The sequence below is a fragment of the Copadichromis virginalis genome, linkage group LG12, assembly GCF_057382275.1.
Source record: "Copadichromis virginalis isolate Kocher_CV1m ecotype Utaka linkage group LG12, C_Virginalis_male_GT1.1, whole genome shotgun sequence".
Lineage (NCBI taxonomy): Eukaryota > Metazoa > Chordata > Actinopteri > Cichliformes > Cichlidae > Copadichromis > Copadichromis virginalis.
Window position 1 is genome coordinate 39,156,767 of NC_140629.1, and position 20,916 is coordinate 39,177,682.

The 20,916-nt window shown below is 45.0% G+C and overlaps 2 protein-coding genes across 3 annotated transcripts in view; both read right to left on the reverse strand.

Moving 5' to 3' along the window:
- Window positions 1-821: 821 nt before the first annotated feature.
- ctsla (cathepsin La) lies at window positions 822-4,767 on the reverse strand. Its single transcript, XM_085476461.1, has 8 exons — window positions 4,672-4,767; window positions 3,701-3,837; window positions 3,497-3,619; window positions 3,134-3,286; window positions 2,154-2,378; window positions 1,779-1,947; window positions 1,511-1,628; window positions 822-1,222 (listed from the first exon to the last, which is right to left on the reverse strand). The coding sequence occupies exons 2-8, from the start codon at window positions 3,827-3,829 to the stop codon at window positions 1,123-1,125; spliced, it is 1,017 nt and encodes a 338-aa protein (XP_085332587.1). The 5' UTR covers window positions 3,830-3,837; window positions 4,672-4,767; the 3' UTR covers window positions 822-1,122.
- An 8,832-nt stretch (window positions 4,768-13,599) lies between these two features.
- dapk1 (death-associated protein kinase 1) overlaps window positions 13,600-20,916 on the reverse strand; it is a 63,634-nt gene continuing 56,317 nt past the window's right edge. For both annotated transcript variants that reach the window (XM_085476467.1, XM_085476466.1), the window contains 6 exons: window positions 19,945-20,130; window positions 19,657-19,854; window positions 19,154-19,292; window positions 18,627-18,747; window positions 18,326-18,514; window positions 13,600-17,978 (listed from right to left, as the gene is read on the reverse strand). In XM_085476467.1, the coding sequence (XP_085332593.1) occupies window positions 16,683-17,978; window positions 18,326-18,514; window positions 18,627-18,747; window positions 19,154-19,292; window positions 19,657-19,854; window positions 19,945-20,130 (2,129 nt within the window). In that variant the 3' untranslated portion in view covers window positions 13,600-16,682. The remainder of the gene's footprint in view (window positions 17,979-18,325; window positions 18,515-18,626; window positions 18,748-19,153; window positions 19,293-19,656; window positions 19,855-19,944; window positions 20,131-20,916) is intronic.

Consider the following 20,916-nt stretch of genomic DNA (forward strand, 5'->3'; position numbering starts at 1 on the left):
TTTTAGCAAAAATCCTCTGACTGTTGCCACGTGCTCAGAGGGATGTGTGATTTTAGGGTTTCCTCTGCACGATCGCAGGGCCTTTAGCTTCCAGCATCCTCCAGCTGCAGAGGCCACTGTGGTTATTTAGTGCTAAATAAATAATAAATAAATAAAATAGAAAAGTGAGAATTCACATATCTTTAACAGTTGGCCTTAAAATACCACGAACCAGTACGACAGTAATCAGCTGGGTTTTTGTTTTGTAATCTAAAGCTATCACCATAATGTTGCTAGCATGAATGTTAACTGAGGTTTCATCCTTGTTAACATCTGGTAATCAACCAGTAGAAGTCAATAATGATCATCAGTCATGAAGTGTAGTTTTTAGGTGCTTTTTATACTTGAAATATTTGGTGGTTTGAAGTAAAGAGCCTCATCTATTGACCACAAGGCTGTTGGTTTGATCACTGGCTCCCCCTGCTCGTATGTTAGAGGCGTCTTTGGATGAGATACTGTAAGTGCTCAGATTTATGAGAAAAGCATTATGGAAGCAGTATTTACTGGGTCATGTTTCCTTCTCACTTGGCACCTTTGTTGATCAGAAATCCACGAGATCCCACATACTGTGAGCTCGTTAGCCTCATTGCTTTACATTTTAAAACCAGCAGAAGCACAGAGCTTTGTTGCATCGCTAACATTAGCTAACTTCATTAGCTTTCTAGAGCAATACTGTGACTTCTGCAGGGACAGAGTTTAACGTTGACGTCAGTTTGATTATAATCAGATGAGGAAAGCGCTCGGGGTGAAACACGTCTTTCAAAACAGTCCTGAGTCCAGACTAGTGTTTTAAAACTTTAATTGATCACAGTAAAAGTAGAAAAGAAATCATTTACAATGACCATAGCAAGTGGTAACGATCACTTGCCTAGTACATATTTACAGAGAATAAAACAATGAGCTAATTTTTTCCTGACAACATGAAGTAGCAGAAAACAAAAAAAAGGGCAATTTCCCTAAAATCAGTGTTATTGGTGGTGAGACCTCAGAATCTCCTGCGTGTCTCACGTCGACTGCAGCGTCGTCCCTCCTATCCAGAGTATTAGAATAAAACCACTACGGTGCTACGAGGTGGAGCCGGCCTCACACCAGAGGGTAGCTGGCTGCGGTCGCAATACCACAGTGGTTCTGTCGGTCTTTGGCCATGTAGACGTAGCCTTTGTTTCCCCACTTCTCACTCCAGCTGCAGAGAGATAAGAAAACAAAAGTCAGGAGGCGACTGGTTTTGGTTCCTTTGTGATGCAGAGACGACGATACAAAGGGCCTGAAACAGTCCTATTTACATTAGAACGACTCTCATGTCAGCAGAGCGTTTTGCATCAGGCTGAGAAGTCTGTGACATTTAGGAGCTTTAACACCAACTGGAAGTGAAATTCATCAGCATTGAAAGGAAGAAGTGAAACTACTCTTGTTGAGTGGATTTTACACACTTGAAGGCCGAGCACGCTGCAGCTGTGAAAGCCTGACTGACCTGTTCTTGACGATCCAGTACTTCTTGCCGTCCACATCTTCTCCCTCAAAGCCGTAGCCCACCAACAGCACGCCGTGGTCCAGGTCCTCGCTGCTGCAATCTGGCTCATAGTAGATTCCTGAAATTTAAAGCCACGAGTCAAACCTGCAGCTCAGTTTGAGCATGAAACCTGACGCAGGAAGATCTCGTCAAGTCAACTACTCCTCTCCTGTCCGTGCATTTTATAAGCTTTAAGTTAAAATGTGTTTTATAACTGGCAAACACCGACCTGACTGGTAAAACTGGAAAGACGCGTGGCCAGCATCAATGGCGACTGAAATGGGTCCAACAGCAGCAACGGCCTTCATCAGAGCATGCTCACTGCCGCTCTTAATGTCTGTGAACCCGGTGTCATTGACAGAGTTGTACTGGGGGTCGTAATGGCACTTCTGGTCATCCTGTAAGAGGGAAGGTGGTGGTGAGTGAGGATAACACTGAGCGCTGAATCAGTGTTCTGTGGTTAGCTCTTTTCTTTAAAAAACTAATAGATGAATTAAATCAGTGACTCAATTATGCCGACAACTGATAAGTAAACTGCTGACAGGTCAGTAAAAGACAAATTACTTCTTTTCATTTGTGCTGAGGACACGTGAGAGATACGTACGGTTCCCAGGTAAGGGTAGGACTCCTCAGAGTCCAGGCCCTGGTTGTCCATGACGTACTTGAAGGCCTGGTCCATCAGACCTCCGTTGCAGCCCTCGTTACCCTCGAATTTGGAGCATTCCACCAAGTTCTGCTCGCTCAGCGACACCATCTTGCCGCTCTTCTTGAACTGCTGACCCTCCAGAGCTCCGGTGGCACTGAAAGCCCAGCAGGAGCCACACTGACCCTGAGGAGAGCAGACAGGACACGATGATGGTGAAGAAATGAAAGCACACAATGTGAGAGTTTTGTGGCTGTAAACTTCTGCATAAACTTAAGAGCAAAGGCAGAGGGGACTAATCGAACGACAGAAAAGAAACGTATACACCCGCCTGCTGCACCTTGGCCTGTTTACAGTGAGCTGGCTCCACCTGTTTGACAGCACCGAGTGAAAAATGTATGTCGAGGGGCGGAGAGAACAGGCTGTGCACTCATGGAAGGAGGGAGGAGGGGCATTGGTGTGAGTGCAGTAAATAGATAAGCTGACTGCTTGCAGGGTATTTATTATCTTCTTGCAAAACATTTACAGCAATGCCCTTCAACACATTTGGAACAATGCACATGACATCAGGCTTAATGCAAACAGCTGATGTAAAGAGGTGCGTCTGCATCTCCAGCAATGCAAATCCTGAAGATTTGCATTGTGGAATTTTACTGAAGGAAAACGGACCACACTGTGGTCATGAAACCTGCAGGTTGTGCAGGATGACTCAAAAAAAAAAAAAATCACCTAAAGGCATTTATCAGACAGCCACAGCACACCAGTCTGGTTTGTTACAACCACACGAGGTGTCACCTGAAAAAGCCTCCGTCTGCCCCCTACTTGCAGCCTGATCTAGTCTACAGTCTGTAAAAACCAAGGAAGCTCCACCTTAATTACGCATGTGCTGCCACAGGGCCTCGAGCAACCAGGGTGAAAAAAACCAACAAAACAGCTGTTACCTGGTCCTTAACGGGAGTCACGTAGCCCTTATCCCTCCAGTCCAGAGAACGAGGGGCCTCCAGGAAGTTGGGCTCCAAGAACAGGGACCCCTTCACCTTTCTCTGTGCTTCATGCTTGTAGCCGTTCATGAGCTGCCTGAACTCCTCGTTGGTCTGTGGGAACAACGTCAGGAATGTAAATAAAGCGACATCATGCTGCACTTTACACCTTCAAACTTCTAGATCACCTTTATTTTTGCATGAGCCATGTTTTCCAGTGATATCTCCCTCATTCATCTTTCCAAAGGTTTAAAAGAGCCTTGATAAGTTTCACCATACAAGAGTGCGTGCCTGTGTGTGTGTGTGCTCAAACCGCTGGCTCACCATGTCTCCAAAGTGGTTCATGCCCAGGCGGTAGGTGTGTTTGCCCATGGAGTGCTCCAGGTTGTGCAGCTCGACCGTCTTCAAGTTTTTCTCCCACACCATCCTCCTCCAGCCCTCCTCCTTCTGCAGAGACAAAACTCAGTCAGGCCTCCTCCGCTGGACAGAAGAGCACCAGGTTTTACAGAAAGAACAACAATGCATCACCTCGTGGTATTTTTTAGCGTGCCAGCTCTTCCACAGGTTCCAGTGCTCATCCAGCTGTGGGTCCAGATGGGGGGCTGAGAGGACCGAGCTCAGGCCAACGGCCAGTGCAGCCAGCAGCAGCTTCATCATGGCTCCTACTGCAAAACAAGAAAACAGCGTCAGGATCAGATTTCAGAGGGGCGATTCTGAAGAACTCAGTCCTGGAGGTCTTCGCAGAAACACGGTTACTCAACACAGTCCTTTTCTTATTTATCACAATGACTAAGTAGTAAAACACATTCCCGGCAGCGCAGTCATATCCTTCCTCCCCCCGGGCCAAATGTGGGGCAACAGTTAGGCCAAACACACAAAAGGAGCCCGCTGGATCCCGGGAATAAAAGAATAATAATCATCAAAGTGTATCCAAGAAAATCGATGCTGCCGATTTCCTCATCGCCATTTTCCTGCACATTCCCGAACGGAAACGAGGCCAGACCCCGACAATGAGCAGGGCCTGTTTGTGTTTGTGCAGAGTCACGGGATCGGCTGTTCCGGCGCAGAGCCAAGAAACCGGGCCGTCACCGAAACTACTACCAGGAAACCGAAAAGAAAACCAAAACTTGACCAGCATCCGGCCAGAAACACCACCTGATCGACGGGGTCCCGGCTTTTCTTAATCTATTTAACGCGAAGAGGCGAAAAAGCAACGATGGCTGCCACCGAAGCACAAACCGCAGATCACAGCACACACAGCCGAACGAAATACAAAGCGATGGGTGTGATGGAAACAAGAGCAAAATGTTGATTATCATCACTAAAAAAACATTAAATTAAAAACGTGCTAAATTACAGATTTTTAAAACGGACACTGGCACGATGTTTATGCTAGGTTTAAAAGGCGAAAGAAATATCCCACAAATAATTCTGATCAAACTTCCTGTTTCTAAAACGTAACCGTCAGACCTGAAAACGAGATTAAAAACTTCACTTACTCTAAAAACTCTCGACGCTGAAAGTGAAGAAAAATAACCTGCTGCAGTAACGCTGCGCTAAACTTTATAAAGGCTGGACGGACACCCAGCTGCTCCGAGGCTGCCCTGTGATTGGTCCGCTCTTGTTTGCTCCCAGGCTCCGCCCACACGGGGTCTGATGTCATCATGGCAGCACGTGATTGTCCCCTCACCAGCCTGCGGGTAGCTGTTGTTGTTGTCGATAGTTTTTTAGATAAGCGCGATTTTAAAAAGAATCGATTTAATCAGCGTGTTCTTGTTTGAACGTGTTTTCAGTCGCAGAGCCTCTGATTCATCCCAATGCTGCTCAATACCGCTGATTACAAGACAGAAGTATTCAGGAAAACACTCAAAAGTACACCCAGCAAACTATTGGTAACAATGATTAGTAATAACGATTTATTCTGTGTGTTACTGAAAACACGTCTGCTTTTGTACTTTTATATTTCTGTGGTGTGTGGGGGACTTTTTAAAAAAGTTAAACTGGTAAATAAATATACTGTTACTGAAAGTGTGGATAGACTGAAGTGAAACCCCCACAGAGAACCAGGCCTGCAGGTTTTCTGCTGCATTTGTTGTTTAACCAGAGGAGGAAATTAGAGAAAGGCTTCCAGATTCATCTGCAGACATGTCGTTTTCTTTGTGTGAAACTGCGACTGCAAAAATAGGTATGGACAACAAACACCCACAGAAGGCCTCTCAGTGAGTTTAAAAGTTGCACAACAACAGCAGCCTGAGATGGAGGGTAAACACTAACAGCTGAATGTTTGTTACTGGGTCATAAAGGAGATTTGTAAGGGGGGAAGTGGTGAATCTTTAGTTGTAGACAGTGTTTGTGTATGTTTTAGTATTTTCCTTCAGTGCACCCCGCCAGCACCAAATTTAAGGTTCACTCCAATAATTTTGCTGAAGTAAAAACAGGTTAAATTAATCCCTTTTTAGGTTATTATTTAATAAAAATAAGAGCTGATGATGATAGATGGAGAAGCGTAGATGATATATGATCATATCATTTACTCTGTAAAATGAAGACGGTGCACTCTGCCATCGTTTCCAAAGTATACTTTGTGATCCTTCAGGTGTTAGACTGTAACAGCCTGACAACGACCGCATTAACATACAGAGCAGCAGAGACGGGCCACATGAATATACATGAACACTGACCCTGAGTCAATCAGTGTTCATGTGATTGATAAGACTGAAGGACTCTGAACAGGCAGAGCTGTGATAGTCTGACCTCAGGAATTACATCATGACATTTAGGTTTTTATTACTCTGCAGGTTCAGATTTAAAATGCACGTAAACTGTGATGTTACAACTTTAAAACACAATGTGTGGACGTTTACATATGTTTACATATGTGCCCACTGTGGCAGGTCCGTGTGAATAAGGGAGCAACTAAAAGCAGCTTCTTCACATGATAATGCAACAGCAGTACAAAACTGCTGCACAAACATCAAGTTCGCTCTGGATTCTGGAGGTTTTGCTGGTGTGTCTGTGGTGTGATTTCTGCACGTGTGCTCATCTTAATACCTGGACTCTTACTGGCTGTAGCTCAGATGAGTTCAATTTATTTTCCCGTGTCCAGAATCCTTCCTCACTTGACGTGGCAAAAAACGCTGCCATGGACGAGCTGCTACAGAAACAACAACTTTATAATTTAGGACCTCCGAGATCTTTCGTGCAGCCCATCAACACAAAGATGGATGTTTGGGCCTGAAAAGTGACGCCAAAGCAGAAGTTGCATGTAGTTTGATAACAGTTGTTTCTCTTTCTTTACTTTGAACCCAGTAAACGGGTGAACGCTGGTCGGAGTGTTTTGCTGCCTTTGAGCAGAGCCGGGTTTCATTTCTCCTGCTGGTTTCATCCTTATGCTGCGATACGGCTTTAGTTTCATGTTACCTACATTACTGCAGCGGGATGCTTCTGAACTGCATTTCCCCAAACTGGTTTCAGCACACTGAGTCTAAACCACACAGTTAAATACCAGCAATGCACATCAAACACAGAGTATAGAGTGCCAGCAGCAGACACATCAGCAGTGATTCATCCACATCTGCCCCTCTGTCTGTCATGCATCTGTGTGGTCACTTATAGGAAGCGGTTAAATTAGCGCAGCATCGTTCTTTACTGTACAGCAGTCTAAAAAAACACTGTGTCCTTCCTTGCATGTGTCTCTGCTGCTGAGCACAGCAGGCATATGACTGAATGTGTTGCTCAAGCCGTGGCACACATGACAGCGACTGGCCGAGCGTTTTCTGTGCGGTCATCCACCCAAAGCTTCTCTCAGAGGAATCTGTCAGACACGATAACTTTATCAGCATCTGTTTCCAACAAGTTTATCAAAGAAATGTGATTTAAATCAATCAAGCATGCTGCAGGGGAGCACACACAGTGCTGGCTTATGAATGGATTTTCCTTCATGGGTCACAAACAGCACAGTCTGAGCCATCATGTGGGCCGGACCAGCAAAGAAGCTAACTCCAAATGTTTCTGTGTCACAAGAATATTTCAGATTCATGCGTCACCCTCTTACAAAACCATGAACCATCAAAGATGTTTCCCAAATTTGGCCGGTTTGGATGAAGCAAATTTAGATTTCTACATATTTTCTCATAAACACAGATGAGCACAGTAGCAAAGTCAATGCATGGAAGTGAAACAGCTTTTACACTTTGAACTAACTGCAACGTGAGAAAGATTAAGGCAGCGAGGACCAATGAGAAATAAGATCAGAATTAAAAGACTGTGGAGTTTGGATGTGCCGCTCTGAGCACGAGAGCCTCTCAGTGTTTTTGTAATGTGCAAAAATGAAACTATGTTTAGTTCCTAAAACTAAAAAAACTCATTATGCAGAATCATTTTATTACTGGCTCATGATGGTTTTATCATTGTGTAATATTTTAATGCTGCGGATGAAGACGTACGGGTGAACTTTGTGAACTGTAAATGTTTCTGTCATCGAGGCGACACATTCCTCTGATTAGGATGTTTAATCAGCTCAAACACTCCGCCGGGTTATCAGCTGCTGCGCGCGTCTGCCGACCCCGAAACAAAGGTTAACACACGGCCAGTGATCAACACAACAGGCCCATCACTCAGTGACACTGATGATTGTCAGTGATTGTTTCTGTTCACAATCATTCAAACGTCTGCAGTCGTCCAGGAATCGCTGGAGGTGCAAACAGCCTCATTACTCACAGAAACACTGAAGTACTCACAGAAATATTTCAGCACACAAGAGTGAAGTCAAAGCAGCAAAGAGCCGAATGTAGAAATGTGAAATAAAAATCAGGCAAATTTAAATATTCCAAACTTTTAAACTATTAGAATGAGAGAAATTCATTTGCTCTCATTTATTAAAATAAAATAACAAAACTGGTGATTAAATTTGATAAAGTAAAAAAAAAGAGCAACTCATTAACGTGAAAAAGCAGCAGTCAGATGAAAGTGTGTCCACGGCGTTACGTGAAGCGTGCACGTTACAATCAGCCACGAAGAGCAGAGGTCACATGAGTGTTTGCAAAGAGTCGTAAATGTTTGCTTTCATAACAAAAATGTATTTTTATTTATTTAATTATTCGTGTTTATGTTGCTTCACTTTTTCATTTCAGTCATAATTAATATTTCTTAAAAATATTTTCTTTTTTGTTTGGTTTTGTTCTTTGTGTTTACATTGTTTCATATTTGTGCCAATAAGAACGTGTTACAGAATTATGATGATTTTTAACGTAGTTTCTTCCACATCACAAAAACAGGTTTCTGTTAAACAGTTCACACAGACTTTATTTTCACTGCTCATCTTAAAATGTTTTATTTTGTTCACGTGAAGCAAAAATCTTGAAGAAGCTAACTGTTCCCAGATTTGTTCATTTGGGCTTTATTTACTCGGTCTGTGAAAGAATTAGCGATGCATCGGTGTGTCACACAGGCCCGTTTGGACCACCTTCATGTTTCTGGATTGGGATCATCAGAGTCACTGACGTTTTGCATTTTTGTAGTTTGTTTCCAGTGTTTTCTTTCAGATTTACTTCCTGATGATAATCTTGATTTGAGCTTTTTGTTCATGCAAACATGAAAGACGGTCAGAGGTTCTTAGTTAGCGATGCGTCGCTGTGTCGATTGAGCACGTCTGTAAGCAGAAGGCACAGATTAGGCCTCTACATCCATGTTATGTGGTCATCATGTCTTTATCTTCTGTTTTGAAAACCCCTTAAAACGAGATTTATCGTCTGATTTTGACCAGAACAGTCGGTGAATATTTAGTGGATTAAGGAAGTGCACTGCATGTATGTAATGGAGCGTATGGAGTCAGCTGATGCTTCTCTTGTTTCCAACAAACTTCCCTTTGGCTTTGCTGACAGGAATGAAACCAGTTTGTCTATACATGAAGTCTTTACATCACATCCTCGGATGACCGACACGTTTCAGCACAGTCACATGTCACGCTGGTTTTCATCTGGTCCTGACTGCGTGGAGGTAAACAACAGTGACCATGTTTAGCTGACTTGTACAGTCAGACTCCACAGCACAGCAGCTCCTTTTCTCTTTTTATGAAGGACGTCAGACACAAAGCAACACATGAGAAAAGACGCTACAGGACAAAAAGACAAAAGACAAATCATGGAGACGGAGGAAGTGGAAACGCAGCAGATGCAGAGAGGCGCAGAGGTTTCTGGGCCTGAAGAAGTGATCAGAGTGCAGACTTTCAGTTTTACAAACACGTTTGGATGGTTTCTTTGTCATGTGACTGACTTGGCCATTGCACTGTCCCATCTGTTTACCTGGAGAAGCTGTTGGTTTGCTGTTTGCAGTGCGCTTTGGGTCATTATTGATTATAATCAATCATTATAATCAATACAGTGCTTCTTCACAGCAAATCAGTTTTGCAACACTTGGCTGAAGCTGAGCAGAGACGTAGCTCTGTACCCCTCTATCAACACGTCATCGATAAACACCGGTGACCTGTGACCTTCGGCAGCCACGCATGGCCATATCATAACATTCCTGCACCATGTTTGACAGATAAAGCTGTAATCAGGTCATGGATTCAATGAATCTGCTTTTTCCTCGTGACCCTCGCGGCCCTTATGGATGTTTGTGTTTGTGTTTTTGAGTGTAATCAGATGTTTGTCGTAAACGCTCCATATTTTCACTCAGGAAGCGTCTTCTTACACCACCTGCCTCCTCAACAGTGATTTAGATGTTCTGAAGTTGTTTTCTGTTAACCACAGAAATAATTCAGTCGTCTTCTGTGCTCTGTCAGGTTTTTGCTGTTGATGATCCGACTCATGTATCGTTTTAAAGACTCAGATTGTTGATTTGGTCGTTCCTAAAGGTTTCTCCGTCCCTCTCACAGGTTTAGTTTGGATTTTCAGTCTCACTCAGTTGCATCAACGTCTGTTTGGACCTCTTTTTGAAAAGAAACCAAATACGAGATTAAAACCTGGAATCAGCTGAAGATCTTTTATCTGCTCATTGTGTCAAAGAACTGTTCACCAGTCGTTCAACCACTTTTTAGGCCTTGAAAATGTGAGATTATGTTTTAAAATGACCCTAATTTCTCCTTTTTTTAATGCAACGTTTTGTAAAAAACCTTTGAATTAAAGTTAAAATATCTTTGTTTGATTTCAAACCCAGTGTGCTGTTGTACAAAGTAAAACTAGAGTCCAAAAACGTGTGGGCCTAACTGTACATGAAGTGCAGTTAGAGTAACAACAGGCAGTGTTGATGTTCACTGAATTAACTTTGTATATGTGTTAATGTATTCTTTGAGCATTTGCCTAATATGTTACCAGAAGCCAGATGAATAAGAATCAGAGTATTGATATTAAATGTGCCAAAGAAGCATTTTGCAGGCGCTGCCTGTACCAACCAGCACAGACCCTGTAAACAGAACCCTTGGCACACTTTCCCAAATCAAATCAAACAATCCTGCTGTTGCTCAGAATCAGGTGACAGGTTCAGAAACACGTTCAACAGCTCGACTTCTTCTCTACAACAAATATTTCTTAACAACACAGAAAGTTGGGACAGTTTCCAATCGTGAGAGTCTCTGTGGGTGAACTAATGTGACGTCCCTGCTGCTGAAGCTCCACAATGAATCCAGAGGAGTGGAAACAACTCGGTGTGGAATTTGGAGAAGAGCAGGCCTCTGTCTGCAGCCCTTATTTCACAGCAATATCCAAATCTTTCTGATCCACATTAATCCCAGAAGGTTGATTCAGTTCGTCTGGACATGTTGTTTCAGTGCAGAAATATTTCATCATTCGATCAGATGACTGACTGCAGGTTTCCCTGTATGTTTGCTTAATGACCAAAACTATCACCAGTGACTAACAGCGCCCATATGGAAAAGAAATAGTACAAAATGATTTACTCATGAAAGTGGCCAGTTTGTCATTACTTTCATATATTGTTTTAGTAAGTATCCAAAACATACAAGATTCATTTATATAATTTTTCAAGGGATCTTATATCTGTTTTCACTCTTGTGTGCTTTTCATACAAGTTTCACACAAGACAGATACAAACATTATAAGATTTATAAATATCTTTTCCATATGGGCGAGCCGTGAGACTGAAAAAGTCTCTACTGAGTGACAAAACGTTTCTCCCACTCAGAGTGATACAGGATGAACTTTCTGGAGCTACATGATCACCACCACGATGTGATCTACATTAAGTTTGTCAAGTAATCCTGCTGCAGTCATCAACATTTTCTCGGTTTTTGCCCGTGTCTTTTTCTGTAAAGCAGAAGCACTCTGTAAAACGAGGACATCTTAGCGTTCACTGTAACCCTGATCAACGAAAACAGGAACAACCGCAGGTTTCTCTTCAGCCCTGCAGCCACAAAGAGTCAGAAGAATTCCTTCAACTTGCAATGACTTCACTCGTTTCTTTAGAAATAAAAACATTTTTAATTAGAGAAAAAAATTATTCACAACCATCCACATCCTACAGGAGCTTTAATAACTGCTGATATTTATAATCTTTCACTTTTCTAAAGCCCCATTCCTTAAAGACTGCTCAAAGTTGTTTCGCTATTAATTAATCCTAAAATTTACATACATCATTTTATCTTTATTATTAAAAGACTATGTAGCAGCCGTCTTACCTAATTATGGGACGATTTTTAACCTCAACAGTAGCTGAGCACATGTAGAAGCACGGTTTATTTGAAGATTTTCATTGAGGATTTAGAGTGCATCGCAGTGTAGCGCTAAGTTACAAACCATCTTCTTATGGCCTCTGGTGATGGACTCACCTTTGTGTTTATCCTGCTAGATAAACAGGGCACTGCAGTGGTTTGAATCGTATCTTACACATTACATTGTGTTCATGTAAACAGGGAGTCTTCTTCATATGTAAAAGGTTGTCATGGAGTTCCACAGGGTTCTGTGCTAGGACGAGTATTTTTTACAGTATACATGCTACATTTAGGCAATATTATTAGAACCAGAAGCAGATGACATAAGTAAAACAATTAAACTACAAAAATATATACAAAGACCCTTTTTGCATATAAGTATATGGCCAGCAGGCACCAGTATATGTATATGAAGACCGTGATGGATCTTGGAGACTTTTTACCAGGATATGCAAACATATATTGTATTTTCCACACTATAAGGCGCACTTAAAATCCTTGAATTTTTCTCAAAAATTAACAGTGTGCCTTATAATCCGGTGTGCATTATGTATGAATTCTTGTTGTGCTTATTTACTTTGAACTGATTTTATGTGGTACATATATATAAATCAGTCAAAAAATGCTTTAGTATGACTTTGGTAAGCTCAGAAGCCGCGCCGCTTGATGGCTTGGAGCATTACGGCTGCTGTAGTCAGGAGCCTCGCGGAGTAATCTGGGTCTAAAACTCCGTTACTTCATATCGCAAAGTCAAACGAACACTGCGACATCACTGAGAGTTAAAAACTATCTAAATTCTTTCATCTTCAATAAAATGATCAGCGTTGCTGCTTTACCAGGTGTAACAATTAAGTTTAACATCCAGGCATCCATGAAAACAGGATTTATTACATTTAACGGAGTTAGAAGTTAGCAGGACATTAGCTCGCTAGCTTCCACCTAAACATGATATAGCATGTTCTGACTGAGAGACTTCTGAAAGAATTCAAACGTACAGCTCTGCTATAAACAGCAATGACGATTGTAGGGTTACTGAAGTTTGGCTAGCTGCTATATAATGATGTGCTACATGGTGGCTAGCTACACAGCTATGTTAGCATAAACAGTGAAGCTGGAGGATGAACGCTAACACTTTTCCACTCGATAAAAGTTAACGTGAGGGTTCCCGATGGTTAGAGACAAATACAGTCGCAAGGCAGGATGCTGTAAACGGACCAAACTTCAGTCAGGAGAACAACTGAGATAATCCATCCACAATACGAGGTTAGTCACTGCAACAACATGGGAATAGAGCAGCTGCCAGAGAATTCAGCATTAATGAATCGATGGTACGGATGTGGAGGAAGCAAGAACGAGTTCAGTTCAGTTGACTTATCTGTTTTGTTTCGCTTAGCGCCTTATGGTCCAAAAAAATACAGTATGTAGGTTTGCTTACTTAGAAAAAAACAGAATAATGTAAAATTGGATCTTACTAAAGCTTCTTACAGACTGCAGTGTGTAAACTTTCTTTGAACGTTGTGCCTGAAAAGTGTTCGGTCAGTGCAAACTGCAAAGATGTTTTTGGAGCTCATCTTTAAAGTAAAGTCAGGTGTGTCAGTCCTTTGATTGATACGTGTGCACACACAGACAGACAGGCTCCTGCTAATATGAGCAACCGAACTGCACATTAGAGTCACTGAACTAGCATTAATCAGCCCACCTGTGCTGGCACGCTGCACCTGTACAGTCTACTACGAACACTTAAATGATGCAACCACACTGGCATTAGGTAAAGAATTTATTATAAAATGTATTACACTATAAAGTGTCAGCAGTACTAAGAACATGGCATTCCAGGACATGCTAAGGATGTAACATAAATAGCAACAGAAAGATTTGTGCAATGCGGCGATTATTCTCCAAGGAGGAAAAGTCACCCGACAGTAAAACCGAGTCGGTCCCTCCTCGTCGACAGAAACATCTCAACCTCAGCAGAAGCTTCCAGGGAGAAGACAAACTCATAGTGATTCTCAGTTTTTACAAAACGATCCTCTGAAACACAGAAGAGTCTCTTCCCTTTCCAAACGCCACCTCTCAGCTCGTGTACTGTACAAGGCAGAAAGAGGAATGAACGAGTGTGTTTTAGGCACACAACATTGGCAATGATTATACACAACTCCGACAACAGCTTCAATAAAAAACAGAAAACTCAAATCGTGTTTCAGATCAGTTTGGGACATTTCCTTTCCTCGTGTTCCTGCGCACATGTTGGCGTCTTTGATTCATTTTTATTGTCACTATATGTTTAGGAAAGATGTGCAGTACATTCATTTTTGCCTCAGCAAAAAACAAACAGCTTAACAAAAAGCTTTGAGTATTTACATCACAGCTAACAGTTTGCTGTGTTGATTGGCGAGAAGAAAGTTTAAATCTGTGAACAGATGGTAACACTGGAGGAAGAGAAGCTGACAGCAAATACTGCACTCTGGCACGGAGCTCGTCTTTACACAGCGCGTCCTGAAAAAGTCCTTTACATCCGTCAAATGTAACTTCAGGAGTGAAACCGTCCGACGCACACGTGCGCTGAAAAACAAGCTGTTTTCTTCTTCAGGTTCAGAGTGAGGGGCACAAACGTTACAAAACACCAGCTCGCACAAAGTGAAAATGCTTTTCTCTGACATTTCTGTCATCAGCAGCCTTTGGCCTTTTTCAGCTAACAATACTAACATCACGCCGCCGCTTCCCTGTGCTTGTGCTGACCGCGGCCGGGCTGCGGCTTCATGCTTCACAAAGACAAACTGAAAGAAGGCATGAAGCCACGCGCGGCCCGCCGACAACGAAGCTCAAATTTAGCTTGACAGAGGTGGCGTGGATGCCACTGTGCAAAACTCTGACCGCGGACGGCAGCTTGATTAATGACGCCCCTGCGCCGGCGATAACGCTTTAAAAACCTGATGAGGAGGCATCGAAGAGGCGCGGCGTCAGCGTCTACTGTAACCGGCTGCTCGTTTAAGAGAAGTACAAAAGTACAGAAACCAACCCAATTATAAAAAAATCACCTTTCTGATTAGAATTTAGCGTTTTAGTGAAACTTTCTATTCAAAGTACTCAGCGTGAGGGCGTCCTCAGCCCACCCTGTGATGGGTTAAACATTTGCTTTGCAGCTTGTTACACTTTAGAAAGGTCAACATCACCCAATACGACACAGTCCTTTAGAAAACCCTCCTTTTCCTGTAAAAATGGCTACGCTTCCCTTTGTGTGAATGAAAGATGATGTTTACAGAAACACTGATGTTTACAGGTCCCAAAGTTTCCCTGGAGTTTTCAGGAAAAGGAAGAAAAGGAATCGCAGATATTAAAATGCGAGTACAAAGCAGAACGTTCTGTTTCTAAGGTTTTGGCTCCGGGGTGTCTCCATGACACCACAGAGACGGGATATACCTAATATCTTAGGCACTGAAGCCCCGCCCACCTGCTATTCTGACCTACTTTTAGAGAGGGGCAGCCAATCCGAGGAAGGCTAGCTTAAAGAGAAAGGGGCAAAACCAGCTTGTTTCAGGCCGAGCGGCTGCACTAAGGCCCAGCAACAGATAAATGCGCATTAGTTTGCACTGTGGATCATGCAAAGCTGCTCTAATACACCAGACTGCAGTTACCAAGTAAGCTGCTCTGGATTGGCAAAAAAAAGTTCTCTTGAATATGCAAATGACATTTACATTGACATGGTTTGATATGATGTGCACTCAGAAATCTGTTTATCTGATACAAGTCGATGCTTAACTTGAGCACAATTCTGAAGCTCCGGGGAGATCACAGCTGCACACGTGCCAGAGGTCTGAACAGCGATCTGAAAACAGCAGCTGTGATGGTGAAGGTGAGGTTTGACTTAGACTGTCTGAGTCCAGCAGACTTTAAAGTCCAACTGGAGACCAAAACTGTAATAAGACAGAGTTTATTCAAAGACCTTCACGGGAAGTTCTGGGACCTGTAAAGGTTTCAGCTGTTGGATGGAAGAATACAGAAATCTGAACTGAGGATTAGCAGGAACATCAACAAACACACCAATCAAACATGAAGGAAATGGTTCCACCCACTGCTGACACGTGTCGTCTCCACACATCTGTGTGCGTTTGCTTTTGTGAAAAGTGAAACAGCACGAGACCAGGTCTCCTTTATTTTTATACAACATGGTCTTCCTCGTGTTAGTGACAGCCGCCAGATAAATAGACGTGTTAGAAACTCATTTTACTTTTATATCAACAAGGCACAGTTCTCCAAACATCTGGAAAAGACTTCTGCTTTGTACCAATGAGACTGGCTGTGCTCTTCAGGGAGGTAGAAGGCCACCAAGGCACTCTGAAAGAAATGCTGTAAATGTATTAAACGCTAAGCTGAACGACCAAATTTCACATCAGTAAACCAGACGCGAGGAGGGAGCTGATATTAGATGTAAGCGATGGATGGAGCGAGCAACACGACACACACTCAGCCCTCGGGTTCGAGCCACACGTGCAGCTGCCATGTTTCTGACCACACGTGGAGATTAGAAAATGGCGCTGTTCCTTGGAGTGAGACTGGAGTGTGCGTGACAGCAGGAGGGACGTTAGGAAGCAGCAAACAACAAGATAGAAAGAGAAGAAAAACACAGAATTCCTCTTTGGAGCTCGGAGCGTTCGGTTCTTTCACGACATTCGTAGCGGGAGGAAAGCTCGGCTGTACAGGTGTGGAGAGCACAAACACAACATCTGGTTTGCACGGCAACAAAACGGAGAGCGATTAAAGTGTGAGCAGCTGGACCGGAAAGATTGCACGAGTCCGTCGTGTCAGAGCGACCTCCTGACGTCTGGCGGGGACAGCGAGCCCTCAGCGGGAAATGACGGAGCTGATGGAGTTGTACGATGTGCCGCCGTTGCAGGTTGGCGGGTAGCCGTTGGCGGCTCCTCCCAGCGCCTCCGTGTTAACCTTAAACACGGGCGACGCTTTGAGCAGGAAGTCCGCGGCGTCGCGCCGGCCGAGCTCCCTCAGCTTCGCCATCAGTACGCCGACCCTGCTGCCCGCTCGCCCGCTCCACTCCTGCAGCAGAGCCGCCGTCGGGCTGGGCTGCAGCGCGGCCTGCTGGGAGTCCGAGTCCAAGTCCAGCTCAGAGGTGCCGTTTGGAGTCCCGTTGCTGTATTTGGCCACCAATTCAGTGAGGCCCAGGTTCATGGCCAGCAGGCACCAGTCTTTCCCCATGGCGTCTGGAGGGTCCAGCATGCGGCACAGCTTCCGGCGAGCCAGCAGCGGCACGTCCGATATGTGGACGTCCGTTCCCAGAATCCCCCACTGGTAAATTTCAGCGCAGCCGAACGCCAGGATGCTGCTGAAGCTCTCCCGATAGCCGCCCATGGTGTTGGTGAGCGAGGTCTCTCGCTGGACTTGAGCCCGGAAGAAGTCTTTGGGTTGGTAGACCATGATGGGGGCGTGGTGTTCCCGCAGCTGCTGAGGGCTCAGGTAGTATTTGGCGGTGAGCTGTCCGGGCAGCGTGGAGGCCAGCAGGTTCTCTGTTATACTGCAGAGGGTGTCCAGCAGGGTGTAGCACTTGGCCCGCTCAGAATCATGTCCACGGACCTGAATCTCCACACCCTGCCCGTGGTTGACCAGGAGGATCATGGCCTCCACTCCTGCCTGGCTCACTTTGGCGCCGTTGGTCCACAGGTGAATATCTCCATCATTGTCGTCGGCGCCGTCCTCCTCGGGCTTCTGCTGGTGGCTCCAGCGACACAGGTTCACCTGCAGCTTGTGGAAGAGGCCGCAAGGGAAGGGAGTGAGGTGCTCGGCCGGGACGATTCGGACGCCTCCGTAGAGCAGCGACTCCTCCTCCTCCTCTTCGGTCCAGGACCGGTGGAGGCCGTTTGTCTTGATGAGTGCGGGAACATCCACCATGGTGGGGTTGGTGACGTCCCGGGCGCAGACGTCCATGGCATCCAGGATCTGCAGCAGCTCGTCCACGTCGCTCTCAGGCGCCAGGGCCTGCACCTCCTCCAGCCTGTAGCGCCCCCTGTAGTGGTGGATGGCTTTGGGCGTCTCCACGGAGAGCAGCTTGCCGAGGATGCTGCTGCAGAGCCATCGAGGCTCCAGCAGGACGACGTCCTGCACCGTCTCACTCTGCATGATGTTGATCTGTGGAGGAGACGAGGGAGAAATGTGAGCGCGTGGACGTTTATCAGAAAAATTTATGTCATGAGACAAAGACAGAATACAGAAAGAAGCTAATAAATATTTAAGGAACAACATTAAATGGAACTTTTGCTTTATCTGTGAAAAACATGCAAATAAATAAATAAATAAATAAAGTTTTGGTTCCTCATTCCTGAGCAGAGGCACACAAACAGAACACAGTGTTCCTGCTGCTGTTCTCACAGATGAAAACCATCTGGTTTGGTTTATTCAGGAGCCTGCAGTGCCCCCTGCTGGCACTCAGGAGTAAAACACAGACTCCTTTTGCCTGCTCCTGGTCAAACACTCACCTCTCCCATGCTGTGGAGCTGCAGGGCCAGCGTGCGCAGGTGATCCTGGCTCACCAGCGGGTTGATGTGCTCCTGCACGTCACTGACAAACTGCTGCCACGACATCAGCTGGTTGGGTCCGCTGAGCTTCCTCCAGGTCGGCAGAACGGCCAGCAGACGCTCCGACAGCAGCGTCATCGGACTGCACCTCTGCAGAGACGGAGAAGGAAGCGGCGACAATAAACGACCACGCTACGTTTGTTCAGGTATGAGGACATTTAGAAACAAGAGGACACGGGGAGTGAGAGTCTGCAGAGCTCACGGAGACGACGCTGGCTCGAAGCTCCTGCAGGTGACTCCTCAGCAGCTTCATGTCTTTAGAGTTTGAGGCTCCAGCGTCCATCACAAACAGTTTGTCACTGATCTGCAGGTCGTTCCCAAACCTGGACCGAAAACCAAAAACACCAAACTTTGTAACAAATCACTGAAATCTGTGTGATTAATACGTCTAATTTATTCTCTGCAGGGATTCTTTGAGGTCGCATCGACTGTCTTGACAAAAAGCCGCTCGCTTTTTTACTCATCAACATAATCTCCACTGACTGACGGCACTTTAACTTTTTCAAACATAAACATCAAAGCAACATTAAAAGATTCTCAAGCTCTCCTCACTCTAGATCTGGTTTTACAAAACATTAGCTCTGCTGTGTTAGCGGTGAAACTGCTGAATTTGCTATCTGCTGTCTGATCAGTAAGGCTGAGACGTACGCTCGCTGTGACCGGATCATGTGACTGACGTGATTTAAGCTGGCACCGCTCGGTGCAGTATGGAGAGGAGGTGCTCTTCACCTGTTCCTGACTTCCTTGAGCAGCGCCCTCTCTTTGTCGTAGCTGAACTCTCCGGAGAACGCTCTGGGAACGTCGGCGAGGTCGGCGTGCGTCGCCACCAGGACGACCGCGAGAGGCTGCTGGATCCGACCACCGAAAGCTGAAGAAAAGTTAAGATTGTGAACCGTCACAGTAGACAGCTTATCATGATCAGGTTGTGTTGAGGTTGTGTAACTGTCTGGCTGCTGCAACAGCAAATGTAGTTCCCACAGCCTCGCACGAAACTGTTTAAATGAAGCTTCAAAAAGGCCAAACTCTTGGCGAAGTATCAGTGAAAACTCATATTTTTCTCCAATTACTCAGGAAACAAAGACTTTCAAACCTGCCGACTCTCTATCGTTGCAGCTTCTACTTCCTGTCTGCAGATCTGCTCCTAACCTCAAACATATCGATGTTTTTAAGAAAAAGATTAAAGTCGACCATCCACCGACCGCACGAAGGCAGTAGATGGTTGGTCTGCTTACAGATGCTTTCCTGCGGCAGGGTGAGGGCCTTCAGCAGGTTCAGCCAGTAGGTGATGTGGCCCAGCTGGGTCTCGTACGGCTCCTCCAGGCTGAATAGGACCACGTGGATCGCTGTGACATCGTTGGCCGCAAAATAATCGTAGGTGCAGTAGTAGACCGGGTTTCCAGAAAACTCCCACACGCTGAAATCTCCCACACCTACAGAGAGGGAGCCGAGTGAGCTTTGCTTGAATTTCACACACAGGTTTAACCGTGAACGTCCTCCGCGGGGATCCTCGCGGCTCTCACCGTGGATGTTGGCGTGCTGGATGTCGATGGCCTTGGTGGCCTGTTCGTCAGCCGCAGACAGAGCGCTGTGCACGGGGGAGAAGACCTCCAGCACGCCTTTGGTCAGGCTGGGCTCAAACATCATGCTGCGACTCCTCACGCTCACGTTCTCACAGCCGGGGTACAGGTTGGAAATGCTCACCGACACTGAACACAGACATGGAGGAGAAACCATGACAACCACCGGGACTACTTTCAGTTAATGCAGAATTTTTACTGATTTTTATTTAGCAGGGACACACAGGAGAAGCAGAGAACCTGCAGCACTATGTTGCTGTTAGATCAGGGAATAAATCCTGACTTTTGGCTCCACAGTTTGAGCGGTGATGGTGTTTAAAGACACAGCGGCTGGTTTCTGCTCTCAGAGGTTGTTGTTCTGATCTCTGCTGTACTTCAGCGCGCGATCGACTGTGACTAACGCTCAAAGTATTTCAGATTAAGTGCAGATGTCTCTCTCTGCTGCAGCAAACACATCTGCATCATCTTTACCAAATAACCGCCGCTTGCAAACACAGGGGGGCGCCATTTCACTGCTAATGAATCCACTCTGCAGGGACAGTTTGGATTTTCGGGACCACACCTACAGCTTGTTTTTGAGGTCTTAATCACAGTAAAATGACATCCTGGTCTTTGGGTGATCACAGACATCAGTGTGACATCATCGCTGGTGTAAAGAGCTGGAGGAGAGAAGATGTTTGAGACGGACGAGTGAGCGTCTGCGCGGACAAATCGGGGAAAACGCCAGACGCACGATGGTTGTTCACAGCACAGCGAAGGACAAGTCAGAAACTCAGGCACATCTGGACACACATCCACAAAACAGATGTTTATTTCATCCGAATGTTTTCATTTCTGATGGGATTTTATACTTCAATAAAGAGATTGTAAAGTATTAGTGGCTGCAAATCTTTTAATTCCAGTCGTTGAGAGGCC